At 56.6% G+C, this 26,836-nt stretch overlaps 2 protein-coding genes across 20 annotated transcripts in view; one reads left to right on the top strand and one right to left on the bottom strand.

Moving 5' to 3' along the window:
* The first annotated feature begins 62 nt into the window (after positions 1-62).
* Positions 63-24,954, top strand: RHOF (ras homolog family member F, filopodia associated). 16 transcript variants are annotated; one of them, XM_029217151.1, is made up of 9 exons: positions 63-175; positions 587-629; positions 2,017-2,121; positions 4,050-7,751; positions 10,421-10,590; positions 10,880-10,967; positions 21,079-21,188; positions 21,276-21,410; positions 22,520-24,954. In XM_029217151.1, exons 5-9 carry the CDS (start codon positions 10,453-10,455, stop codon positions 22,682-22,684), a joined length of 636 nt encoding a protein of 211 aa, XP_029072984.1. In that variant the 5' UTR covers positions 63-175; positions 587-629; positions 2,017-2,121; positions 4,050-7,751; positions 10,421-10,452; the 3' UTR covers positions 22,685-24,954. The 16 variants fall into 16 exon arrangements, with proteins under 16 accessions (XP_029072984.1, XP_029072949.1, XP_029072975.1 ...); XM_029217116.1 differs by adding an exon at positions 9,826-9,906 and having other exon boundaries at positions 175-2,121; positions 4,050-4,140; positions 7,702-7,751; XM_029217142.1 differs by having other exon boundaries at positions 175-770.
* The window catches only part of TMEM120B (transmembrane protein 120B), a 45,722-nt gene continuing 43,310 nt past the window's right edge, over positions 24,425-26,836 (bottom strand). The window contains exons 10-12 of one of the 4 annotated variants that reach the window (XM_029217052.1): positions 26,772-26,836; positions 26,349-26,417; positions 24,425-25,808 (exon numbers count right to left, since the gene is read on the bottom strand). In XM_029217052.1, coding sequence (XP_029072885.1) covers positions 25,695-25,808; positions 26,349-26,417; positions 26,772-26,836 — 248 coding nt within the window. In that variant the 3' untranslated portion in view covers positions 24,425-25,694. The other 3 variants (XM_029217061.1, XM_029217041.1, XM_029217034.1) reach the window with 3 other exon arrangements.

The raw sequence follows: 26,836 nt of genomic DNA, 5'->3' as shown, positions 1-26,836 counted from the left end.
GGGGAAGGCCTTTTAATTTATTTATTCTGCTGGGACTTAGGTGGGGGGCTTGGCTGGCAGGGGAGGGGGTCTCCCCGAGCTCTACCTCCCGCGGCTGGGGTTACCCTCCGAGCCGCGGCCGCCGCGGCGTGCGCCTGGGGCCTCCAAAACTGTTTCCAAACTGCCAAAACCGGAGGTGGGCGCGTGGGGGCTCAGGGGAAAGGGCTGGGTTTTGGGGTGTGTGTGTGATTGTGTGTTTGGACGCTGGGAGCCGTGAGGGGCGGCAAGGAGGCTCCAAGACGAGTTGCAATCGAGGTATCTCGGCTCCGGCTTCCTCTTCTGCCCCGCGACCCCCTCCCCCCGGAGCGGAGCTGGGGAAGGGAAACCAGGATTTTAACCAAATTAGCATTCACATTCCTGGGAGGATGCAGCCCTTGCCTGGACCTGGATGATAGAAGCTTCTTTCTGTTTTTATTTTTGGAGAGGAGCGCCCTGTAATTGTGAACACATGCTTCTCTCCCCGCACCCCCCCCTTCCTCCAGTCACCGACGAAGGAGAGAGTCCCCCTTTTTTGCATTTATCTTTCCTTCCCCTTTCTTTATTAAAGGTCCGGGAGTGGCGGCGGCCAATCAGCGCGCGGCTTCCATTTTGTGAGTTCAACTCCAAGGCTCCCGGGCTTCGCGAGGACGCGTTTGTAGCCCCCTCTGCCTCTCCTGTCGGGCGGCCGAGGCGAGAAAGTCGCCTCGCTGGGGCTTCGTGGTGGTGTATTTCACATTGGGGCTCTTTTCGGGGTTTGTAATTTGGCCGTGGGTAGGTAATTGGCTGGAGCAGGGCGGCAGGGTGCGGCAGCCAATCAGCGCGCGGCTTCTATAGGGCTTGAGTTATTAGACGCTGCTCTCAAAACATCCTTCATCAGACACCAAGGAGAGGCCAACAGATGAGGGGAGCCATTTTTCTGCAATGGAATTAAATGGCCAAGTGGGTTTTTCCTTTGTTGCAAATGGGGAATGTTTTTCCTTTGACTCCATCCAGTTCAGGACGCCTCAGTGTTGTGTTTAACATTTGTCAACAGGCTAAAGGACTCACAATTGGAAGAATGAAGAAGACTTTTTAAAAAGATCTGGATTTTTCCTTATGACTTGGAATCCATCTTTGTCTTGTATAACTAGGTCATAGCACACCATTAATGTCAGCAGTTAACAATTTTGAATTCCAAAAAACCTAAGTAAACGACATATTTAATTTTTTTCCTCTTTTTTTTTCTTGGGTGGGTGGGGGGAGCTTGGAGCTGTCTTAATCTGTATTCTCTTGACTGAACAATAAATTTTTATATATATATAGTTTCCTCTATTAAACACTTAAACCTGGCCATCTTATTAACTCCTTCTGCTCTCTTTTTAACAAGGTAATGTTTTAAATGTATAGTTTTAGGACTAGCGAAATGGCAGCAACAAAAAATTGTAAGCAGTCGTTACTCTTTTAAGTTTTTTAAAAACCTTTTACATTGTAAGTACCCAGTCCATTCTGTCCTTACGCAGTGCAGTTTTCATTGTTAATGTTGCTGAGATGTCCTTAATTTTCTGAACCTTCATCTGCATGTATGTCTTTGTCGCTCTTGTCTAACATAAAACAGTTAAAATGCTTTTAGACGATTTTGCTTTTATACAGCTAGGGTTTTAGCTTTAAGCTTTTGAAAATGTTTATAGCAATAAATGCTAGTCAGCTTTCTTCCCAGTAACATGTACACTATCTTTGAAAATCTATTTGAAGAAAAACATCTCTGTTTTTCTCGTCTTGGTAGGGGGGTGGGTGAGGGAAAGGAAGACCTCTTTGTGTAAAGAGACTAAAGCCGTCACAGGAAACTAGATTAAAACTGGAAAACAAGTCCTAGCTGGTTCGAGCCAAACACCATCGTTAACTCGGGGGTATTTTCTATGGTGGTTGGGATGGCCGGTGCGTCTTTTGCCTTTTGTTTGATTTGACTGTGTATTTTCGCCTTTTGTCTCTTAATGACGGTCACACCATTGCTATATCCAGAGCAGTAAACAGTCCTCAGCGAAGCCGCCTTTTGCCAACCCAACCCTGGAAAATTTACAGAAGTGGAAGGAGCTGAAAATGCCATGAGAGTTTAACTTTAAAAAGGTAACAACAAAAAAGACACCACCACTACTCCAAATATTCCCAACTAAACAATCCCCCTAAAAGATATTTTTTACAATAACACCTCCAAAACCTCCGCCCAGCTTGATCTTCCAGACTCCATGGCACCGGGCTGAGCGGGTAAGTAAAAACAACAACAACAACAACAACAAAACTGCCTTTTACCCCTTCGAGGAAATGTTTTTTCGAGCAGGCCAAGGGCTGCAAATGTTTGGGAGCTGAGGGGAGAAGGTTTCAGGAGCTTCATGTTTGGCAGCCGGATCGGGAGGGGTGGGGGGTGGGGACGAGGAGGGCTCTTCAGACCCTTTTGCCCCTTCTGCCCCGGAGGCGAGAGGAAGGTCTCCCCAGCGACGTGGGGCATCCACGGAGCCGCCTGCGCTCGTCCTCCTCGCTTTTCTAGGTCTGAGCCTTGGGGGGAGAAGAAATTGAAGTGCTTTGGGGAATGGGGGCACAAAAGCCGAGGAAGCCTCTCCTTCCGGGCCTGGGGCCTCTTTCCCTTTTGGTTGTGGGGGTCTCGCCCTCCGAAGCCGGCTTTTCGGGGCTCCGGGGTGCGCCTGCGCTTCCTGAGCGAAAAAGGACAAAAGGCCGGCGTCCATGTTGGCACCATGACGCAGCATCTCTCTCGCCTGCAGCCCGAGCGCTGCCTGTGCTCCCGGCCGCGCTCGCTCCTCCCTCCCAAACACGAGTTTTATTTTCAGGTTCAGAGCAGAGCCGCCGGCTGGGCCGGGGCCGAGGCCGAGGCCGGGGCAGGAGCCAGGGCGGGACTGCGGGTGGCTAATGGCGGCCGCTTTCTTCCTTCCTCCCTCCTTTCCCGGTTGTCGTTGGGAGCCCGGAGCAGGCGGCGGCCCCTCGGCCGGGCCGGGTCCCGAGAGCCCGCAGGACACAGCACCCCGGGTCGAGGGGTGGTCACGGAGGCCGTTTTGGGGGCCGCGGGCCTGGGGGCGTCGCGCGCCGCGGCTTTCGCGCTCGCCTCTGCCGGGCGAGGCGGTCAGACGGGCGCCATTTCGCGCGCCGCCCGCGGCTCGGGCGGTGGCGGCCGCCGCGCGCCAGGCGGGAGGAGGGAAGGAGGCGGCGGGGCCGGGGTGGGGGGAGGGGAGGCCGCCGCGGCGCCGCCCGCGTTCCAGGCCTCCGCCTGCGGGGACGCCCCTGGCCCGGGGAAACCTCGACGAAGAGCGCGGGTTCCGCAGCCTCCTCGGACCCCGCTCCCGACCTGGGGGCCCCCGGAGGCCGGCGCGGTCGCGGGGTCTTTTCTCTTCCCTCCCGCGCGGGAGCCAGTAGCAAAGGGCCACCGGGCCAGTCGGGGCCTCGAGGCCACCCCGTGACCCCGATCGGCTCCTCCAGAGGCCGCGGACTTCTTCCCCGCGGCCCGGCCCTGATCCCAGGCCGTCCCTGCTGCCCACCCCGAGCCTCGGCGCCCACGTCCGGCTTCCAACCGCCCTTTGATAGCCGAGCCCGAGGGGCGGGTGGGCCCCTTTTGTCCCCACTTGGGGCGTGAGGCCCTCATGCTGGCCACCGACGTCCCTAGGTGGCCGTCCAGGCACAGCCGGCCAGCCGGCGCTCTGGAAGGTGGGGTGGGGTTTGGGGCCTGGGAAAGCCGAGCGGGCCTTCCCCGGGATCCCCAGAGGCGGAGGGCTCTGGGGTAAACCCTCGCATCTCCGGCCCTTCCTGGGGGAGGGGATGCGGACGGGGCGGGCCTTTGGAAATGCAGATGAGCCGCCGCCTGCTGCTCGGCGCCCCGGCTGAACCTTAGTGATTCATCCACACCCCCCTCCTATTCATTCTGGAGTGAGGGCTGCCTTGGCAGCTGGGAAGGGGGGAGCGGCATTTGTAAGGCTCCCCTTCCCTCATGGAGACCGTATCCGGTTTGTGGCCATCGACGCCCTAAAACACCCTCCGATTTTTCCCCCCAGGATCATGACCGGAGAAGGGGCCCGGTACCCCCAGAGTGGACCGTCCTCCTTTGGACAGAAGCAGGCCTAGTTTGACAGTCCTCCTACTAAGGTAGGTGTGAGCCCTTTCCCAGCCTGCGAGAGAGATTTGGGGGGCTTTGGCCTGGAGCCCAGGGAGGGCGGGCACCCCAAACCTGCTAGTCTGGTTCTGCAGCCCTTCCCCCCCCAACAGATGTGTGGGACTGAAATCGGCTGCCTGCTGGGCCTGCTTGGTCCATCCATCCCCGCCTGTCAGCTTCCGTTGTCAGGAGTTTGGGGCGTGCAATTCTTTGCCATATTTAGCAGCATAGGAGAGGCTGCACTTGCATGTATTAGGTTGGCCCAAAAGTTAGTTCGGGTCTTTCCGTAACATCTTACAAAAGCCCGAACGAACTTTTTGGCCAACCCAATATTTCCCAGTTGTGTGTTTGGTGGGTGGAGTGCCCTGGATGCCTCTTCTGAAAGACACAGGCAGCTGCCAGGAAACCGGGCCCGGCCCTGGCCCTCCCTTCCGGCCTCAGCTGGGGGCGTGTGGGGTGACTGTGTGAGCTGGCCTCTTCCCCTCTGATGTCTGGCTGCCAGGGAGGTGAAGAACAGAAAGACCTGAGATCTGGGCCAGCTTTCTTTAAGAAAGAGGTTTCTTGACTCTTCCCCTTCCAGGGAATTCCCACGATTCCACCTCACCCAGGCCCCCCCACCACCACCAAAAACAAAAGAAAAGAAAAAGAAAAAGCTCTGTTTGTAGAACGGGAGAAACCCGGATTTGAAACCTGGCTAGCCATTTCACCTGCTGTGACCTTGCGTAAGCAGCACAGATCCTCAGCCCCAGTTTCACCATCTGCACAGATGGGTCAGTGATTGTCAGAGTTGAGTGTGCACACGGGTGGCTCATTAGAATCGACTCCGAGGCCCGGTCCTTGAGTTTCTCATTCAGTAGGTGGGGCCTGAGAGCTTGCATTTCTAACAAGTTCCCAGGTGATGCTGATGCTGCCGTGTGGAGACATTTTGAGAACCTTTGGGCCAGGTAACACCTGGGGTGTTGTGAGGATCCAAGCATGTGCTCTTGGAACCCCGAACTATTTCTTGGTGCGGAGGTGTCGCTTCGTAGAGATGGCAGCTCTCTCCTTATTCTCCTTACGCTAGCTGACAGCATGCAGTTTCCCATTCTCTTTACCTCCAGGAAGCTCCGCAGCTGGAGACAGTGCGGCTCTTGATCTCTGACCCCTCCCCCATGTGATCTTTAGTTTGTGATTACTTTGATGAGCCATTTGGGTCCAGGTGCTGCTGATTGCGCCGCCTCCCCCGTTCGGGCCCAGGCTTGACTTCCGGGTCTAATAGGCTCTGCTCACTTTTATCCCATCCTTCAGCTTGGGGGCTGGAGTGAGGACTGGGGGAGCCGTAGGGCTTGACCCAGAGGTTTTGCCCAGAGGTTTTGTTGGGGGCGTGTTGGTGCTTAATCGAGGGAGGCTCTAAGGCAGGCAGCTGTGGGTTTGACTCTCCCCTGTGCTAGTTGACCTTGGGCGAGTCTCCTGTGTAAAGTGATGATAATGAAGCCTGCAGTAAAGGGTGGAGGGCGGATTAAGTGCGATTAAGGGGGCCGGCCTCACAGGCTTCACACCAGTTGGCCCCTCTTCGGAGGTGGCTGCGGGGGGTGGGGCTGGGCTGTCCGAGAGCTCCTCCCCCACCAGCCCACCTCGTAGCACGTGGCAGAGCCTCAGGGCAAAGGGGAAGGCTGACATTCTGCAGGCTGGGAGCCAGCTCCATTTTTACTCCAGCGTGTGAGTTGGGATGGTGGCCTTTTCTCAAGTCCACAGGCTGTTGTTCCATGATGGGTCATGGTTTGGGGGGTTCCCCCCACCCGGAGAGTAACGTGACTCACCCAAGGTCAGGAGGTCACCACCGGCAGTCAGGATGAGATTTCAGGTGTCTTCCAGCCCAGCACCTGTGTGCATGGCACCCCCTCGCCCCAGCTGCTGGGTTATTCTGGGCTCCTGCCAGTGCTAGCTGTCTGCTGGCGTCACCGCCTGGGAGCTGGGAAAGCTATTTGGTTGAAAGTAACCAGCGTGGTACTCTTAGGTCCTTCTGGCTGCCATGCCTTGGCGCCATGAGGGTCTCCAGATAAGCTGGATTTGGTCCATGCTGTCTTTTGCTGGGGGGCAAGGGGTGCAGCCGACCACACCTGGCAGCAGACTCCCTTCCCCCTACCCAGGGTGAGCACTTTGTAAAAGTTGGCGAGGCTCACATTATTAGTATCATACGAGCCTTTCCCTCCTTCCACAGTCTGCCCCAATCTGGCGGTTTAAATTCGGCTCTGCCATTGATGAGTTCATTCAACTCCCTGGATTCTCAGGTGACCTTTCTGCCCCCTGAGGGTGTCCTGCATCCCTTCTGATAGAGCCCTTGGGGCTCCACGGGGCTGGGGTCTTTACCTCCCGTGGGCGTTGGATAGTTAAATAATTGATTTAAACCTTTCCCTCCCAGCAGCAGCTTGGAGGGTTACAGCCAGTTCTTCCACTCCTGCCCTGGGACCAATTAGGGAACAATGAGGCGCTCCACTGTGGTCCGGGTGTGATTCTTGGAAGGGAGAGGGGTCCCGATGACCTGAAAGGATCGTACCCCTCCCCGCTTCCTTTTTTCACCCCCTCTTTCTAATTTCTTTGTCTGGCACGCCAGTACCTCCTAGGTGAAGGGAGGGGCGGGGCAGCCTATCAGTCCTCAGACTGGTTCCTCTGCCGAGAGCGTGGCTCCACCCACCGGTCACCCAGCAAGCTCGGGGCGGGGCTGCTCCTGGCGCCCAGCCGGTGGAGCCTGCCTGGAGAGGGCCACGCCAGCGGAAGGGCGGCTGGAGGTGGCCGGACCTGCCTTCCTACTGGATGCCAGGGACCCGCCCCTTACGGCCCGTTGGGCAAGAGCCGAGGTGTGGAGTACGACTTTTGGACCCCCTGGGTGGAAACTGAACCTCTGCCTGGACTGTGGAGATGGGCACCCCGCCATCTCAGAGGCCGCCTGGGTCCAGTGCTGTCTCCATCTGGCCAGTGACCTCGATGAGTTCCTACCCCTTCAGGAGTCGTGGTCTCCCCTGTGAACCAGGAGGAGGAGGTTGGCAGACAACCTTTGACCTGTCTCTGAGTCTGGCTTTGTGGGTGGAGATAGCTCTTTGTACTCTGGTGGTGACTCCCCTGAGCCCACCACCAGATGTTGAGCCTGGAGAGAGTCCTGGGACAGGGATAGACAGCCTTGATCCCCAGGCTGTGCTGGGCCACCTCCCATCCCTGGGGCCCCAGAGGATGGTCAGTTACTTCTGTCTCACGTGGGGTGGATGATCCCTCAGGTGTGTAGTGACCTCCCAGAGTATGCTGAGGCACCAGGGAAGTGGAAGCCATTAGCATTGTCGTTAACGTCCCTGTCCTGACCTGTGCTGGCCAGACCTTGCCCTGACAAGACAGAAGTGGATCTGGCCCTACTTCTCTCTTGTGGTCAGTTGGCCTCACTAGATCCCAGGCCTAGATGTGAGCACAGATCAGTTCACCCCCGCAGATGCCACCTGCCAGCTCCCCTAGACTTCTGTGTCTCAACAGCTTTGTGGCAAGAACCAGTTTAAAGAATTGTTTCTTACCTTCCTAAATCTCTCCAGGAATTCCTGGTGAATAGAAGAATGGCATGGGTCCTCGGAACATTTTGCAGGTAAGGGAGTAGGGCTCCCCGGGCCTGTGGGTGTTCCCAGTGCCTCAGCTGGCCTGCCCTGGCACAGCACCTCCAAGGAAGCTCCGAGCAGCTGGCCTGGCTGCTGGGTATTTTTAGCTACAGATCCAGCCCCTACACCACCACTGGAGCCAGGTCCAAATCAAACACGCTCCAGGCCGGGTGGGGCTGGGGCTCTGTGCCAGCCTCTCAGCCAGGCAGGGGTGGGTGGGCAGGCTAGGGCCAGTGTCAGCTGTCCTGCCCGGACCTGGGCCGGCCTGGGAAGACCTGCTTTCGTGTAAGTCATTTTTTCTGTTATAAGTTGAAATCCATTAGTTAGACAGAAAAGGTGGAATCCGAGGTCTCAGGATTTTGAGGAAAAGTCAAGTGCCCTCTCCCTACGGGCTGGAGCAGTTCCCACAGTTTGCTCAGAATGGGCAAACTCTTAAGTGAGTTCTCTCAAGGCCCTTCCCAGATGAGGTAGTCTTACTCTCCCAGTCACTTCCTGAGCTTCAGGGTATCTGATGTGAGGTCAGGCCTGTGCCTGGCTCAAAGGTAAGTGGTCCTCCCCTCCCTCAAAGCCCTCTTCCATCCTCCCTCTCCCTGAGTGATGGCTTCCTCCCCCTCCTCTCCTGCCAGCCCCAGGCTGCCACTGTGTAGAGATGGCCCCAGCTCTGTCCTCACCAGCCAATCACAGCTCCCCCTTGGTCACCGGAAAGAGCTTTGGCTGAGCTCCTCTGTTCAGAGCCTCTGTCTGACACCCATCTTGAGCCTGATAGCCAGGCCACTGTGATCTAACCCTCACCACCTTGACAACCATGTCTGGCCTCCCTCCTCATGCCCCAGCCACTGCCAAACCTGATGGGGTTTCCAGCCACCATGCATTTACTCAGGCTGGATACCCATCCTACTTCCACTGGACCTTCCTGCCAGCACTGCCAAGCTTAGTTCATGTGTTGCCTAGCTCTCAACTTCCTCTGAACCCCACAGGGGCTCCGGTGTCTGAATTGTTCTCGTCTCGCAGACTTCTTTAGACTGCTTTCCCCAGGACTGAGTTCCTCAAAGGCAGGAACACAATTGCCTCTCAATAAACGTGTGCTGCAAAGAAGGAATGAATGAATTGCTGTAAATTTGTCTAGGGGTGCTTGACCCAGCAGATTCCCTCTGGCCCGGTGACAGAGTAGGGCTTTCCGCTTAAGAACCTGGAGCTGGGTCTTCTCTTCCCAGATCTGGGCTCTTTGGGGGCTTCCTGGGGCAGTCTCGGCTGCCATCTGGTGGTCAGATTATACATTGCATTCTCTGAAAACGTTGACCTGGCATTTATGGTGCCAGGTTGACGATTTCCTTTCCTAAGTAAAGTTTACCTGATCCTTGCTGAGTACCTGAAAGTGGGGAATCTTCTGGGTGGGGTGAGGGCAAGAAGATCCTGAATCCTGCCAGCCCTTCTCTGAGGAAACTGTCAGATGTCCTACCCCAGCTGGGAAAGATTCTGCTCTCTCACCTAGCCATGTCCCAGTGCCTGCCTGGTACATGCCTGATCCTGGGGGTCCTTCTGCCACTCCTGACCACTGGCCTGGTTTGTGCAAAAGACAGTCCAAGGGAGGGAAGGGGTGGGAGGCAGGGGTGGTTTCGCCCAGACGCCCTGATGGTACCTGGCCAGAGTGAATGCTCAGTAAATAGCAGTTTGGGTCCGGGGGTTGAGGAGAAAGCTTGGGATGAAGGATATGTGGCTGCTGGCTGGAGAACACAAATTTCTTGGGAGCAGGGTTATCAGTCTCCAAAGTGGACGGAAGGGGGCCCAGCTGATCTCAACTAGATTTACCCTGACCTTCCCCTTCCCCTTCTCGACGGCGTCTTGCTTGGTTCCCACGCCTCTGGGCCTTGCTAGAAAGAGGTTCCCGCCCGCTTGGTTTGGGGCCAACCTTCGAAAGGGTTCTGGGGCCACTCACCTGTTACCAAAGTTGCCGCGCCGAGGCCATCGCCCGGCAGAGGGCGCCAGACCTCCACCTTTGGGAGGTGGGGTGATAGGTAAGCGGAACCGCTATTCCCCAACCCACACACAGGCTCACTCCTATAGGGCCAGACCACGTGGGCAGACAGGACCCCTATGCCAGGATCTTTCTTGGAACCACCGACGCTACCTTCTGGGGGGAAACAGGTCAGAGTGGACTTCCCCGAGGCCACATAGTTGGGGCGGGGCGAAGCTGGGGGGCTTTTCCCAGAGCTTGAGACCAAGGCTTCGCGAACCCGAGGGCTGGGGGGCAGTCCGCCAATCAAAGAGACCCTGCCCGATGGAGGAGGCCGAGTCGGCCAATCAGAGGGTCCCTGCCTGAAGACAGAGACTGCCAATCAAGGGTGCCAGGCGGGAAGGGGCGGAAACTATCAGATCTTGCTGGTTGGGGTGTGGGGGGCGCCGTGACTCGCAGGAGAGATGGGAGCTGCGCTTGCCGCTAAGCACTCCGTTTCTCAGTTGCCTCAGTTTCCCTGGGAATGAGAGGTGAAGACTCTGGGCCGAGAGCCTAGCAGGAAGGAAATAGTCTGGGAGGTCGACTCGGCTGGCTGCCTGGCGGAGGAGGTGCCGTCTCCGGGGGCGGGGCTTCTCGTAGCCCCGCCCTAGGGGCCAGCCCGCGCCCCGCCCGCCCCGGATCAATCAACCATAGCGCTCTCCTCAGGGCGCCGCCGCCAGTGCTACCTGCTCCCGGCTATGGACAAGCCTGGGGCCCCAGCCCCGACTGCCGCCCCGGGCCCGGGCAAGAAGGAGCTGAAAATCGTGATTGTGGGCGACGGCGGCTGCGGCAAGACTTCGCTGCTCATGGTGTACAGCCAGGGGTCCTTCCCCGAGGTGAGGCCCGCCGGGGGGCTGGAGGCAGGCTGGGGGCGAGGGAGACGGGCTTGGGACCACTGGGGGTGAGGGACAGACCTCAGCCTGCGCCCCGAACCCGGACCCCAGGTCCCTGGCGTCCTGCGCACGGAGAGGCGGCCGTCACCCCGGGGCGCCCCCTCGGGAATTCCAGAGCCCAGCAGAGTGAGGGGGGCTGAGCCGGATGGGGTGAAGGTGGGGGTGGGGATCCAGTCGGACCCTGGGTCCCCGCTGCACCCCTTAAGAACCAACCCTGCCCGTTCTCCGACAGCACTACGCCCCATCCGTGTTCGAGAAGTACACGGCCAGCGTGACCGTGGGCAGCAAGGAGGTGACCCTGAACTTATACGACACCGCCGGTGAGTGCGTCTGCGCGGCGAGGGTCCTAGGGTCCGCCAGGAGCGTTTCCCCTGAGGGGCATCCCCCGCTGGGCATCCCCGCCTGCCCTTCTGCCTCTCCCGGGGCCCTGACATCCCGTCACTCCTGGAGGCTGCGGAGGGGCGCTGGCTGGGAACCGGTTGACCACCGCCTGACTGGGTGGTGCTGGAGGCCGACAGAGTCACCCCATCTGTAAAAGGAGGGTATTTGGAAGGGGTGAGTTCCTGAGCCACCCTCTTAGCGCTGATGTTCTGAGGGCTCACGGGTTCCTTCCTCTCCTATGGTTCTAGAAAACCGTGGGCTTTGCTTCTGCTTATCATGGTTCTAGGATTTCTGTTACATGCTGTGGTCTCTCAGGGTTCCGTGGGCTGCAGATTTGAGTCCCCTGGTGCTAGGGTTCAGTGGGCTGCATTTCTGGGTCCTATGTTCTAGAATACTTTGGGCTATAGATCAGAGCCTCTGACTCCAGGATTCTGTGGCCAACAGTCCTGAGGCTCTAGGGCCCTAGAGCTACACATTCTGAGTCCCATGTTTCTGGAATTCCATGGACTATGGTGCATGACTCTGAATTCTATGGTCTATAATTTTGAGCCTGTGGTTCTAGAATTCTGTGGCTACAGTTCTGTTTCTTCCTGGCACTCAAGAAGGAACAGAGCTCTAGGGAATGTAGGTCCAAAATAAGGTTCTCTCGGCCACCTGCAGCTCCTAAGGCAAGTGTATTTATGCTAATTGCGTCACAGTCATCAGCGTTCCTATTGTTGAGGGATAGGTGGAGGAGCACAGCCAACGGGAGGATTTGGGTAACACTGCTGGTACTGGTACCCTTGGGGAGCTTCCATCCTGCCCTGATGCCCCTCTGGGCTGAATCAACTTTGGGGAGCAAAGGTCAGGATCCCAGCTGGGGCCTCACCCAGCCTCTGTGACTCAGTGTTTAGTAATTTGCAGGGAACTATGTCATCAGGTGTCCCTTCCCCTGTCGGCCAAGCCTTGTATGTATGAGGTGAAGTCTTCCAGCTTGTCTTGGATAGGGCCAAAATCCAGGACCACCCCCTCCTGCCCTCCGCTCCATAAGGCTGCCAGTAACATCTCTCATTCTACCCTGGAGAGGTTCAGGAAAGGGCCTCTCCCAGCCCCAGGCCCCTCCTTCATTCCTGACTTTGCCATATGGGTATGTCCCCCCTATAGTGGCCTCTAAGGGCCCTCTCTTGTTGGATGAGGGCCCTGCAGGGCTGCCTCCAGAACAGGACCATGCCTCCAGCCCCTTGAACTGGGAAAGCCAATGGTGTCTGAGGAATTCCCAAGGGCGTGGCCGCAAGAGCAGTAAAAATCGTGGTGTGTCTGGGACACTTTCAGTTTCACATGTTTCCTGTCCGGGACCCAGGTGGGGGCAGGTTCATTAACCCCACTTTGTGGGTGGAGTGCTGGTGGGGCAGGGAGAGTCAGAGGGAAGATTTCACTCTCTTCCTTCCTCTGCCCTCAGGGCTTCACCGCAGCCTCCCTCATCGGACCCAGAGTAAGGATCACTTCTGGTCTTTTTGGCCTCACCCAGAGAAAGATGCTCAAAGAACTTATCAGCGTAGATTGTCCTGTAGAGGTTCTGGAAAGCTTCTACTTGGTATAAGGAATGATTTTCACTAAGAGTTACTGTGGGAGGGATGGGGAGAGCTCCTTCCCAAATCACCAGAAGCAGTGACCACTCAGGGCAATGATTACCTGTCCACAACTTCCTGCCACATGCTTTGGAGTCAGACCTGGGCTTTGATGCTGGCTCCCCTGGCTGCGTGTCAGTGGGGACACCTAGGCCTCAGTTTCCTTCTCTGTAATCAAGGCTAAAATAGTTGTGAGGATTACATCAAATTCATGTGACATGCAGCCCTTAGTGCAGGGCCTGGCTTTTGCAAAGGGCTCACTGTCATTGTGATTTTTTAACCTCCTGCCATTCGGGCCCAGGCCCCAGCCCAAGCCTATTCTTTTGAACCCGCTGCCTGCAGAGCTCTGTGCCGGCCCCCACCCCCTGCTTTCCCAGCAGGACTGTTCCAGGCGGCAGAAAAGCAGAGCTGGGGTTTGAACCTCTCAGTGGCATCCCTGGGGGAGTAGACTGGCCTCACAGTCAGCAGGACGGCCCAGGAGAGATATTCTGGGGGGAAGAGACGTGGCTGTTCCCTCAAGGGTGTCCCGCTGTGACTTGGGAAGCCCCACTGTCAGGAGGAGCATGAAGGAAAGCCTGGGTCATTTCTCTTCCACACGCCAGTGCCCAGCGTGGTGCTTGTCCTAGAGCGAGGCTTGTGGAATGCATGAATGAAAAAGAAACCTGGGTGCAGAGACACCCCTGGAGAAGGTCCTTTGTGATAAAGGTGATGAGATTTGTCTCTCTCTCTGGTGGACAGATATCCGAAGAAAGTGGCAGAAAGAATGGCCAGGTGATCAACTAGAAAAAGATAGGGACAGGGTGAAGGGAGTGGCCCAGGTAGAGATGAGTAACGGTGGTTTTTATTTATTTATTTATCTGTTTATTTATTTATTTATGGCTGCGTTGGGTCTTCGTTGCTGTGTGTGGGCTTTCTCTAGTTGCGGCGAGCAGGGGCTACTCTTCGTTGCGGTGCGTGGGCTTCTCACTGCGGTGGCTTCTCCTGTTGTGGAGCACGGGCTCTAGGCGTGCAGGCTTCAGTACTTGTGGCTCGCGGGCTCAGTAGTTGTGGCTCACGGGCTCTAGAGTGCAGGCTCAGTAGTTATGGTGCACGGGCTTAGTTGCTCCGCGGCATGTGGGATCTTCCCGGACCAGGGCTCGAACCCATGTCCCCTGTACTGGCAGGCAGATTCTTAACCACTGCGCCACCAGGGAAGCCCCAAGTCTAGTAAAGGTTATGGTAGAAGATTCTCGAACCTGATGGGCTAGACCCTATGGTGGGAGGTGGGGGGCAGGGGAGCGAGCATCTTTCCAGCCAACCAGTGGTGCTCAGAGCTGTGGGATGGGGTGGCCCACCCCGAGAGGCTGAATTTCTCCACACCCAGGACCTCAGCCACAGGGGTCCGTGTGGGAGGAGAGCTTGGCTACTTGTCTCCGTCCTGCGGAAGCAGTTACAGACACCACTGCGGCGGGAGGGTGGATGGAGGGGTGACGGAGCTCTCAGTGCGCAAAGGTGAAGGGGGCGGGCGCTGTGAGCACCCATTGCCCTAGCAGCTCATCTGCCTGCCCAGACACCCTCAGAGGCAGGAAGCTGCGGTGAAGTCTGAAGTTTCCTGGGCAGAGAGAGGGGAGGTGGGGGCGAGGTGGGATGTTAAGACACCAACCAGAGACAGAGCTATCTGGGCTTTGGGGTGGGGCGTCACAGGACTGGCTGGAGTTGCCCCGGGAGGTGGGGAGCTGTGGTCCCCTTCCCAGCCAGAGATGGGAACAGTAGGAAAAGTGGGGCGCAAAGAAGTCGCTGAGACAGGAATCACGGACAAGAGGGGTGCCTAGGAGCCAGGAGCCCGGAGGCGGGGGAGCTGACGCTGTGGGTCTATGGCGCATGCGTGGTCTGAGCTCCAGACCGCGGTTAGGAGACACAAGTGGGCGGGCCCCAGTAGCACTAGTAAAAGTGGGTTCCTCTTCTGGCAGCTTCCCCTTCTCACGCTGCCTGCACCCCTCCCTCCCCTGACCAACACCCCGGCCAGAGATGGGAACCACGTGCCCTGTAGATGTCCTCTGGCAGATTTGGGGACCACTGTGGCCCAATGACACCCTCTCCTCAACCCGGCACCAGGTCTTAGAGACCATGCCCCCGGGAAGATGACTGTCATGGCAGAGCTTCCCACAAAGGAAATAACGCTCGCGTGAGCCTCACTTCCTCAGGCCCTGCGGCACCGCCAGCTTCAGGAAGATGGGCAGCTTCCGGGGGAGCTGTGGCTCAGAAGACCTTTCCTCTCCAGAAGCAAATGTGTCCTTTTGCACATAACCCGGGGGGCTTTTTTTTTTTTTTTTTTTTTTGCGTTATGTGGGCCTCTCACTGTCGTGGCCTCTCTCGTTGCGGAGCACAGGCTCCGGACGTGCTGGCTTAGCGGCCATGGCTTATGGGCCCAGCCGCTCTGCGGCATGTGGGATCTTCCCGGACCGGGGCACGAACCCGTGTCCCCTGCATCGGCAGGTGGACTCTCAACCACTGCGCCACCAGGGGAGCCCTCGGGGGGCTTTTTTAACCTCTCAAGCCCATCTGCAGAGGCCAGGGTGGGACCCCTGTTCGCCTCTGGGCAGATGACTTTGCCCCCTTTAAGCCTTGGCATCAGTGTGGGTAAATGGGGAGGGTAATTGTATCACCTAGTGGATGGGAGGCCTCCTAGAGCTCGTGGGTCCCAAGATCTGCGGTTAGAATCCCCCACCCAGGTCCTCATTCAGTTTCTATTTCAATAGTAACTGCAGGCCCACACCTTTGCCCAGCATTGCTCAGCCTACAAGTCCTTTACTTCCAATATCAAGGGCAGGGTTATCACCCCCTTTTTCAGATAAGGAAACTGAGGCCCAGAGAGGGAAGGTGCCAAGATCATGGAAAATGAGTCTGAGTGGAGCTTGGCTCTCCTGACTCATAGGGGTGGGGTGTCCAGGACACTCCACTCCTCCCAAGGAGCCATGAGGTCGACAGCACCCAGAAGTCCATAGTCTGCAGGCCTGGTCCCTATGTGGAGGCTCACACTGAACTCCTGGGGAAAGCTGAGCCAGGCACAGTCAAGTCAAGAAGACAACTGGGGGCTTCCCTGATGGCGCAGTGGTTGAGAGTCCGCCTGCCGATGCAGGGGACACAGGTTCGTGCCCCGGTCCGGGAAGATCCCACATGCCACGAAGCGGCTGGGCCCGTGAGCCATGGCCACTGAGCCTGCGCGTCGAGAGCCTGTGCTCCACAACGGGAGAGGCCACAACCGTGAGAGGCCCGCGTACCGCAAAAAAAAAAAAAAAAAAAGAAGACAACTGGGAAGAGGCGGTGGCATCTGGGCTGGCTACCCATCCTCTCCCAGAGTCCCTTCCTCTCAAGATCCCCTTGTTGGCAGCCTTTCCTCACTGGGTCAGGGTTGGGGCTTGTAGAGTGAGGACAGCTCCCTATCCTCTGGGGTGGATTGAGAGAGAAGCACCCCAATAGTTCTACCTATGGTCTTCTGTCCTTTATGAAGCTTCCCTTTGGCTGTGTGACGTTGGGCAAGTCACTTCACCTCTCTGTGCTTCAGTTTCTGCATCTGTAAATTGGTGATAACAATAGCAGTAGTGGGAATTCCCTGGCGGTCCAGTGGTTAGGACTCCGCGCTTTCACAGGCAAGGGCCTGGGTTCAATCCCTGATCGGGGAACTAAAATCCCACAAGCTGCATGACTCGACAAAAACAAAACAAAACAAAACAAAAACAGTAGCCAGTAGTGAGGAATCATAGTGAGGAGTGATGAGTCTATGCAGGTAAAGGGCTTTGAATGGGGCCTGGCACGTGATGAGTGAGAGCACTGCCGATAAATATTGTTGATACTAATCATTTTTACTATTATTATCGAGGCTCACCTGCTCCTCACATATGCATTTCACAGATGAGGAAACTGAGGTCCAGAGATTAATTCCCAATTAGGAAGGCTTCCCGGGAGGATTGGAGCTTTTACAGCGTCTGGGCAGGAAACTGGCCTTGGAGCTGGGAACTGCGTTGGTGCTTCAGCTCACAGGGAGCCTGTCAGTGACCTTGAAACCTGCAGCCCCACCCCCAGCCACGTGGGCTCCTAACAGGAAGAACTTGCCCGCCCAGCCTCCCGGGGGGTGTGGGGGGGTGACTGCTTAAATTAACACGGGTGGGACTTCCCTGGCGGTCCAGTGGTTAGGAATACGCGCTTCCATTTCAGGGGGCACGCGTTCGATCCCTGGTCGGGGAACTAAGATCCCGCGCGCTGCGAGGTGCGGCCAAAAAAAAAAAAAAATTATCAGGTGATGGAAGTGAAATGCCCTTGCAAACCTGAAAGCCATAGAGATTATTATTCCACTTTATTCACCGGCTCATTTGTTTGTTCATTCATTCCCCAAATGTTTATAGAGCCTGTCTGTGCGCCAGGTGATCTAACAGTGAGCAGTACAGAGATGGCCTGTCCTCAGGGTCTTACGTGCTCATGAGGGACATCTCCCCCCACAAAAAAAAAAACAACTGTGATGTCAGGTAGTGATACTTGCTAGGAAGAAAAATAAAGCCATAGTTGGTCATGGGACAGACTGCAAAGGAGGCTCTTGTTTCAGAGCAGTCTGGAAAGTTCTCTTGGAAGAGGTGACATTTCTGCAGAGACCTGAAGGAAAGGAGGGAGTGAGCCATGCTATTACCTGGGAAGAGCCTTCTAGAAGAGGGAACAGCAAGGGAGAGGCCCTGAGCCAGGAGCAGGCTTGGTCTGACTTCCTCGTTCAACCCACTGCAGTCTGACTCCGCCCTCATCAAGTTTGCTGCAGTCAGCACAGGCCCTAATTGCGAAGCCCAGTGGCATGTCTCAGCCCTCGTCTCTGCTGCGTCTGACAAGAGATGAACAACTTCTCAACCACCCACCAGCCAATAGTGACTGGACACCTACCCCGTGCCAGGAATGATTTTTAGACAGACACGACCCTGCCCTCAGGGTGCTTACAGTCTCCCGGGAGACAGGCGGTAAACAAATAAATGTGTGAGTACAGGCTGTGGATGGACTTTGCATGGTGAGGGAAGGCCTGAGGAATCAGCCGGGCAAGATGGGAGGAGACGTCAGAACACCGTAGCCCCATTTTACAACTGCTTGTCTTCTCCTGCCGTGTTTCTAAAAGGGAATCAGAGCGTATGTGAGGCCAGAATTCTGAGCCGCATCATTACATCGTAGAGGCCCAGAACCTGTTTTAGCACACTACAGAGCAGAATAGAGCATTGCCGCGTATCAGCAGAAGGAACGCTGGCCTTGGACTTGAATGAATGTGGAGTCAGGCCTGGCTCTGATTCGGTGACCTCAGAGGGGTCACTTCACGTCTCATGTTTCTTTACATGTAAATGGGAGTATTCATAAGATCCCTGACTAGCACATCAGGCAGGTGGTTGTTGTCAAGGTTTCCTTTTTTTGGCTGCGTTGGGTCTTTGCTGTTCTTTTTCTTTTCATGGGTCTTCGTTGCTGCACGCGGGCTTCCTCTAGTTGCGGCGAGCGGAGGCTACTCTTCATTGCAGTTTGCAGGCTTCTCACTGCGGTGGCTTCTCGTTGCAGAGCACAGGCTCTAGGCATGTGGACGTCAGTAGTTGTGGCTCGCGGGCTCAGTAGTTGTGCCTTGCGGGCTCTAGAGCGCAGGCTCAGCAGTTGTGGCGCACGGGCTTAGCTGCTCCGCGGCACGTGGGATCTTCCTGGACCAGGGCTCGAACCCGTGTCCCCTGCATTGGCAGGCGGATTCTTAACCACTGCGCCACCAGGGAAGTCCCCGTAAAGGTTTCTTAATCATTTATAGCCAAAGGCACTCTAAAAAGTGTGATGGGAGTTCCCCAGTGGCCTAATGGCTAGGATTCTGGGCTTTCTCTGCCAAGGGCCCAGGTTCAATTCCTGGCTGGGGAACCAAGATCCCAAGGCCGCGCGGTCACCAAAAAAAAAAGTGTGACGTATAAGGTGGCATTACCAGTAAGTAGTAGAGAGAAGGCAATTATCTTGAAAAAGGAAATACTGTGGATGGTCAGTCTGAATGTTTAAAAATAAAATGCTAGGAAGGAAATGGGGGAAAAAATGAGGGAAAAGCATTCCAGGTGTGGCACAAGAGCTTGATAGGTTTGAGAAACAGCAAGGAGGCTGCCTTGGTTGTACTGCAGCGAGTGAGTGGGGCAGGAGGAAGGGGGATGAAGTCGAGACTGGTGGGCAGCAGGGTCATGTGGACCACTGGGAGAGGCTTGGATTCTCTGCAAAGGGCAGTAGGGAGCCACTGAAGGTGTTTCAGTTGAGGGGAGAGGGGTATGATTTTACTTGTGTTACCATCCATCCAGCTGCCAGGTGGATAATGGATTGAGGGGCAGCAGGAGACCAGGGAGGAGGTGGCACAGAAGACTGACGGTGGCTTGGATGAGGATGGTGCCATGCCATCCAGTAGAACTTTCTGCAATGATGGAGATGTTCCGCACCCGCACTGCCCATTACGGTAGCCACTAGCCCCGTGGGGCAGTTAATTACTTGAAATGTAGCCAATGCAACGGAGAACCTGAATTTTTAATGTTAATTAACTCAAATAGCCACATGGGGCTAGTGGCTACCCTATCAGAAAGATGTGGACAAAGGTCAGGAGAGGGGACATGTATGGGAAGGGGAGATGGGCTGGAAGAGCACGCTGGGCCGGTTTCCCACCATCTTACAAGGATCTCTCCAGCTTTCTGGTAATGAGGGCAGGAGGGCCTGAGTCTGCCGGGCCCTGACTACCCCTCACCCCTTCTCCAGTGTTGAGGGAACTTTGGCTGAGTGACAGCACAGACAGTCCTCCCGGCCCAGCCATCATTAGATCTGGGTTCCCAGTCACTGCACACCATCAGGTATCCCTGGGCTGAGGAGGGCCAGTGGGAAAGGAGATGGCGGCCGTGTCCTGTCGTCAGCAGGGGTCTGGGAGCAGGATGTGTCCTGTTTGTGCTCTTGGAAGAGGCTGCTTGTCCTGAGAGGCCTTTGGCACGGAGGGATCAGAGGACAGGTGCAAGGTGGCACCTCCCTGGCACCCACAGGCTAGAGGAAGGGGCAGGAATTCCTGGGCTCTGAGTTCTGTGTTCCCTGGAAGGTAGTCACCGCCTGGGTCTTTCTGCAGAGGTGGCCAGGGGTCGCCATAGGGCCTGAAAGACTCTCAGTTCTCACTGTGGTAGTTTTAAACAAAAAATAGGTCATGACAACCACGTGCAGTGTGTGATCCCGGGCCTGCTTCTGAACTAGGGAAAAAAATACTACAGGACATTATTGGTGAAATCTGAATACAGCTTATGGATTGGATTAGAAGAGTACAATGTCAGTGTTGGTTTCTGAGTTTCATACTTGCCCTGAGTAGGTGAGAGGACGTCCTTGTTCTTAGAAAAACTGCATAGGAACTCTCCCCCGGGGGGGGTTGGGGGCGGGGGAGCCAAAGGTCTGCAGTTCCTTCTCACGTGGTTCAAAGTGTATATATACAGATAAAGCAAGTGGGCAAAACGTAGGGCCTCGGTGAATCTGAGTAAGGGAGTTCTGTGCTCTCTGTTGTAATTTTTCTGTAAGTTTGAAATTGTCAATATAAAAAATTACTAAAAAAGTTTTTTTTTTAAACCAACCGTCGCCCAAGCCCAGCCTTGTGTTCTGATTCAGGTGGTGCTGGGAGGGACCGAGTGTCAGAAGTTGTCAGTTCTTCCTGGTGAGTCTGGTATGCAGAGGGGTTGACAGCCACTGTGCCGAGTGGACCTGGATGGGCGCACGGTCTGTCACCTCTAGCACCCCCCCCCTCCTCCTAGTGTTGGCAGGAATGGCAGGAGGAGCTAAACCAGAGGCCATGCACCTCTCAGCCGGGGCGGGGGGTGGGGGGCGCACTCCACGGTTGACTGCAGTGTCCTGGGCCTACCCAACCCCACTGGTCTGAAACTTCAGGGAGGGGAGGCTTCACTTCGGATTTGGCTTCAGAGTCTGCACTATTAACCTGAGCACCAGGGATAAGGATGGGAGGGAGGGGTGATCATCACTGGCATGATTACTAGCAGTTTTTCCAGCACTTACCCTGCAGTCAGGCCCATCTCTGATCACTGCATGGCTATTTTTTTTTAATATTTAGTTATTTGGTTGCGACGGGTCTTAGTTGCAGAACGTGGCTCCTGCGTTGCGGCACGTGAACTCTTAGTTGCGGCATACACGTGGGATCTAGTTCCCTGACTAGGGATCGAACCTGGGCCCCCTGCATTGGGAGCGTGGAGTCTTATCCAGTGTGTCACCAGGGAAGTCCCTGCATGGCTTTTATCTCGTGTAGGACTGTGGGCTGCCACCTCTGTTTTACAGACGGGAAACCGAGGCCTACAGTCTCTTGCCCAGGAGACCCCCAACCCCTCGTGCATCGGAGCCCAGACAGGGGACTCAGGTAGAGAAGTAAGTGGTACCTCCCTGACCTCCACCTGCTGTCTGGTTTCAGGGCAGGAAGATTATGACCGGCTGCGGCCCCTGTCCTACCAGAACACCCAGCTCGTGCTCATCTGCTATGACGTCATGAACCCCACCAGCTATGACAACGTTCTCATCAAGGTAAGGCCCCTCTCCCAGCCCGCCTGCCTCTGGAGGAGGGGCTATGGACGGGGCCCCAGCCCTGATGCCCGCCCTCTCCTTCCACAGTGGTTCCCGGAGGTCACCCACTTCTGCCGTGGGATCCCTATGGTGCTCATTGGCTGCAAGACAGACCTGAGGAAAGACAAGGAGCAGCTGCGCAAGCTCCGGGCGGCCCAGTTGGAGCCCATCACCTACACGCAGGTGGGCCAGGGGCCCCTCCCCCGCCCCGCTCCGCTGCACCCCATCGCCAGGAGCCCAGGACACAGCCATGGCCAGAGAGCCTCCCAGGTCTTTGGCCTCTGCATTTGGTGTGCCTTAGCAGCCTTTCGGGAGCTGAAGCCAGCAGGATTCTAAAAATAATGATTTTCTTTTTTTTGCCGCCCCGAGCAGCTTGCAGGACCTTAGTTCCCTGACCAGGGATTGAACCCAGAGCCACGGCAGTGAAATCACCGAGTCCTAACCACTGGACTGCCAGGGTTAAGAATAATAACTTTTAGATATTAATAATGATAGGCCACTTGCCTGAGCACTTTACATTACTTACCTCATTTAATCCTTATAACCTTGAGGCAGGTACTATTAGCGCCCCCCATATTACAGAGGAGAGATGGAGACTCAGGTTAAGTAGCTTGCCCAGGGTCACACAGCTAACCTGAAGTGGAGCCAAGATCCCATCCCAGTCACTCTGGCCCCAGAGCCTGAGCCCTTAACCACCACCCTGTCCCATCCCCAGAGGCCTGGAAGGGCAGGCCCGCGTTGGAAAGCAGGGTTCCTTTCATGAGCCTGACCAAACCCTGCGGCCTTCTGGGTAAGGCATGGCAGAATAAAAGGAACACGAAGGAAAACTAATGAAGTTTAATAAAAAGGAACAGGCATTAATAAATTTGTGTTAGAAATACTGTTTTTACTCTAATAGCCAGCTCAGTTGCCCGAACTGTGCTTTCGGGAAGAGCAGGGGAGAGAAGCACGTAGGAAGCCCTTTTGTCGTGAGGCCTTCAACTCTCCTCACAGGCCTGGCAGACACAACACACCACCCCAGTTCTCGGCTGAAGTCAGCCCCCGTCTCTGCCTGAGTTCGGGGGAAGCGTGGGCAGGAGGCCAGGACAGAGCTCCCAGCAGCTACAGCCCATAGGCCACACCACACTGGCCTTCATGGTCCATCCGCACACACTGGGAGAGTGCTGGCCCTGGGGTGAAGCGTCCCCACCCCGAGGCCTCTGCCCCCAGCAAGCCCCCAAATCTGTGAGGGGTCTCACAGGAGACCGCAAGCTCCAGGCCCCTCGTCTAATCGCGGCCCCTCCCCCCACCAGGGCCAGAGCGCCTGCGAGCAGATCCAAGCCGCCCTCTACCTGGAATGTTCTGCCAAGTTTCGGGAGAACGTGGAGGACGTCTTCCGAGAGGCCGCCAAAGTTGCCCTCAGTGCTCTGAAGAAAGCACAGCGGCAGAAACAACACCGCCTGTGCCTGCTGCTTTGACACCTCCCGGCGGGGCCCACGGCCCTCACGATAGAACTGAGAGGACCCAGGTCCCCAGCTCCAGACTAGTCCCCGGATCCTGCACCCTCCCCAGCTCTCGAAGGGCACTCGGAGTCGGGCGTCTCCAGGGCCTGGTGTCTGGAGCCTGTGGCCAGGCTCTTGGAACATTCTGGAACTCTCTCCTTTCCCAGCTGGGGCTCTGACCACGAGCTCCCCTCCAGCCTGCTTGGTAGTGGTGAGCGAGGGTGCTGGACTCAGTCCCTCTGTACCCTGGAACTAGCATTTGTCCCCAGGACTCAGGAGTGCCCTCATCACTACCAACCCCCAGCTGTGTGTCCCCTTCTGCACACCCAATAGGTCCTCAAAGCCTGTGCTTGAGATGAGAAATGACGTCTGGTATGAGGATAAATGTGGACTTGGCAGCGTTCCACACGGCCCCCAAGCCTGCTCTCCCCAGTCACCCGCCTCCCTGGTTTCCTGAGATAGGCACGGCTGCATCCTCCAGCTTCTTGCTTCCTCCCCGCAGGAACTCAGGCACCAGGATGGGACCGAGGCCTATCACAAGAACACAGGCCCCAGCCCCAAACGTGGGGGGCCGGCACCAGCCCCCTCCCTCCTCCCAAACAGAGGACTTAAGTCTCAGCCCTCGGCTTGGCCGCCATCTTTCCAGAGCTGGACGCACATGAGGCAGAGAAGAACCTCTCTCAAAAAGCAAAAAGTATTCTCTGGTTGATCCATGTGACCCTCGCTCAGTGTCTCCTCACCTGCAACCCCTCCGCTCGCCACTACTTGCCAGAAACCCGAGATGAAAAGTGACATCAGCTCCGAGTGATCTTGGGCAAGTCAGGTCTCTCTACAGACTGTCTGCAGAAGGACGGCACTGGCTCATTTAAAGTCATCGAGCTCCCGTCTCTCACAGCCTCCAATTCTGCCAAGATGTGGAGATCTGGAACCAAGGCCATCCTGGCCTCCTGTGAGAACACACTTGATTAACCCCCAGTGCAGATTCACTGAACCTCCTAGAAGGTCTGGGGTCAGGGGCCCAAGAGTTTTGAAACAAGTGCCCCAGGTGATTCTGATGCCCCGGAGATTGAGAGCTGGTGGCTCCTGAGTAAGCCCAGGGATCAGCGTTACCTAAGATGAGATAATGGCTTCAGGTGGTCCTGCCATCCCCGGTATCTCCTGCCTCGGCCCCCTCCCTTGCCCAGTGCTTCAGCCCCCACTAGGCCTGAGAAAGAGACTTCTGAAGTCTACCCCACCCCACCTAGGTTCCCCAAGGCCCTGCCACGCCCTGGGGAATCAAGAGAGCATTCGGTCCAAGGCTCCGTGGACAAATGATGGTCTTGGACAGAGGTCCACAAACCACAGTCTGTGGGCCAAATCTTTATTTTTGTAAATAAAGTTTTAGTGAAAAACAGCCACGCCCATTCGTTTCCGCGTTGGCTGCTTCTGCCCTCCAGTTGCAGACTAGACTAGAGTGAGAGACCATCTGGCCCTCAAAGCCTAAAATGTTTGCCATCTGGCTCTTCACAGAAAAAGTCCGCCAACTCCTAGTCTAGGGCAAACCCAAGTGCCTAAGGGGCCAGATGGGAGACCCAAATGAGTGAAGTAGGGCAGGGATGAAAGGGAGTGGTGGGGCCTGTGGCAAATTAGAAAGCAAGCACCCCACCCTAGACAAGGCAGCTCAGCCCAGCCAGATGCTGCTCTGTGGGAATGTTTCTAGATCTTTCCATTTCTCTAGGGAAAGTGGAAATCTGGATTTTTATGTGGCATCTTACTGGGGAGAGGGGAGGGGAGGGGAAGTTTTATACTTTAAAAGTTTAATCCCCTTTGACACCCAGAGCATGATTAGGGACACCATCTATGTACTCTGGTCGACAGGGATTTCTAAGTAAGTCGTTAAGGACGGCTGAGGCCCATATGAGGAGAAGACGCAGAAAATGCAGCCAAACTGTTCGCTTCTTCACCCTCCCCACAGATACAGAACCTAACGTGAGGTGACCAACAGACCTGCCCTGGCCTCTAGAGTGTGGCCGCCGCCTCGAAGTGAGCCCCACGTTCCAGAAGCTCTGAGGTGAAGGGAGGAAGCCTGAGCGTGGGTGACCTCCACGCTGGCTTACGTCCCAACCAGCGCCTAGGGGCTTGACCCCACGCCCTGAGTGCTCACGGAGAGAATCTGGGAAGGTGGGCTGAGAGGTGGGAGTCATGAAGCCCACAAAAGTGGACCCAAACTTTGAGAGGGAGAAAAAAAAAAAAAAAAAAAAAAAAAAGCCCTCACACCAGCCAGACGATGCAGGGGCGCCCTCTGGTGGTGACCCTCAGAAAACCCTCCCGCCTCAGGCCAAGCCCTGGGCCTGTGGGAGGCAGGGCCACCTGGCGGCCAGCAGGCTGCAGACTCAGGAAGCACAAAGAGTACGAGGCACAAAGAGACGGACAGCGGTTCTCCGAGAACCTGAACACCCGCGCGGCGGGCGCGCGGAGGCCGGGAGCTTACAGCAGAAGCGGTGCCCCAGGGAGGGAGGCTCCCTGGGACACGGAAGGGCTTCCTTCCACCCGCCTGGGACTCAGTAAGTAGCAGGTCAGCGGAAACCCAACCCCAGCGAGGCACGTCCGAAGCCCAACCTGAGGGGCTCAAACGACAGGATGGGGGACAGAGGGGGACCCTGAGGCTAAGCCTCCCCCACCCCCCAGGAAGACTGACGCAGTCTCGCGGAGAGCAGCGGGGTAAGAGGGCGGCAGATTCTAGGGAAGGGGGTGCGTCGATATTAAATATGTCATAAATATGGGAGGCTGGGGCGGGCTAATACTGCACGGACAGGTTGGGGTCACATTCCTCTTGTCCGGCCGGGGACCGGGGCCTCGGCTCTGCTCCCAGCGATGCCGCTGGCCCCTGAGGTCACTGCTGCCAGTGGCCACTGGCACTGGTTGGGAGGAACCCGGCAGCGAGGGTGTCGCCTGGGATCCCCTGCAGTCTCAAAGTCCGGGGGTCGAGGGGCGCCGGTCCCGTGGCTCACTGCTTCTTGGCCTCGCTTCTGTTCTTCTGGAGTTTGGTGTGCACGACTTTGAGTGTGGTCAGGAAGTTGCCGAGGAAGAGGACAAGGAACGTAAGCGCCAACACGAACACCTGGGCGGGCGGCATGCAGAGAAGGGGGTGCCCAGGGCAGGGAAGGCGAGGCAGAGAGCACAAGAGAAAGAAGGCAAAGGCCGCGCCGGCTTGGGTCAGCTCTCCTTGCTGAAATGCCCCCCGCGCCCCCCGGGAGCTCAGAACCCCCTTGGCACAAGCTACCTGCGAACTGCAGCGTTTGCCAGCAGAAGGCAGAGATCTGGGCTAACTGGGTGAAGGGTGTGAGTCCTACGGGGTCAGGCAGAGTCCTGGGGGGCTCCTCCCGCGGCCCCCCTCCTAGCGCGAACCTCCTTGGGTTTCTCAGACCACTGAGGGGCTCCCTGGTCTCCCGAATTCCCTCCCACGGTCTCCCAGGCCCCAGTTGCAGCGAGCTCTGGACTGCAGGGCCCTACAGGGCAGGCAGGGGGCAGGGGGAGCTGAGGAAGGAATTCTCCCCAAGCGGCCCCAACCTTCCTCAGGAAACCCCCAACCAATGCGCACACACGCTCCACACACACACCACAAAACACACACACACACACACACACACAAACACCATACCTGCCATTCTCTGCATTCCTCGTGGCTGGAGAGCTCAAATAACGTGATGGCATTGTAGAGCTGCCAGAACTGCAGAGGGGAGACAGGCACTGCTCAGCCCACCGGAGTCCCCTGGAGACCCACGTGGGAAAGCCCAGGGAGAGCACCAAGCCCCCCAGCTTCTGCTGTCCACTGCCCTTGAGACACTGACAGCCCCCCCAAAATGAAACTGGGGCACCCCGCCTGGGGTTGGGCGTGCTGGTGCCGAGGGCCCATTCCGGCTCTTGCCTTTGGCATCCCTGGACACTGGGGCCGTCGCAGCCCCAGGACCCCGTGGGGCCCAGCTAGGGGATGGCTGGTGAGAGAGGGAGAGCCCTGAAGACCTTCTGTTCCCGGGAGGTCTGCCCAGTGTAGGGGATACCCACAAACTCCAGGGGGACTCACGTGGCCACAGAACAGGAAGGGCAGAAGGAAGGTGAGGCCTCGCCACATCCAGGACTGAAATCCTT

The sequence above is a fragment of the Monodon monoceros genome, unplaced genomic scaffold (genome assembly GCF_005190385.1).
Source record: "Monodon monoceros isolate NGI ecotype Baffin Bay Population unplaced genomic scaffold, NGI_Narwhal_1 Super_Scaffold_1, whole genome shotgun sequence".
Taxonomy (NCBI): Eukaryota; Metazoa; Chordata; class Mammalia; order Artiodactyla; family Monodontidae; genus Monodon; species Monodon monoceros.
The sequence above is the reverse complement of the archived record's forward strand: the minus strand, read 5'-3'. Positions and strand labels throughout refer to the sequence as shown.

What these genes read in the sequence shown, in the direction of transcription:
- RHOF (XM_029217205.1), top strand. Translation starts at nt 9,464, where the DNA reads ATGAAGGATATGTGGCTGCTGGCTGGAGAACACAAATTTCTTGGGAGC. An exon ending in GCCAGGGGTCCTTCCCCGAG is followed by an intron (nt 10,591 to 10,879) that starts GTGAGGCCCGCC and finishes GTTCTCCGACAG; the next exon opens with CACTACGCCCCATCCGTGTT. An exon ending in GAACTTATACGACACCGCCG is followed by an intron (nt 10,968 to 21,078) that starts GTGAGTGCGTCT and finishes GTCTGGTTTCAG; the next exon opens with GGCAGGAAGATTATGACCGG.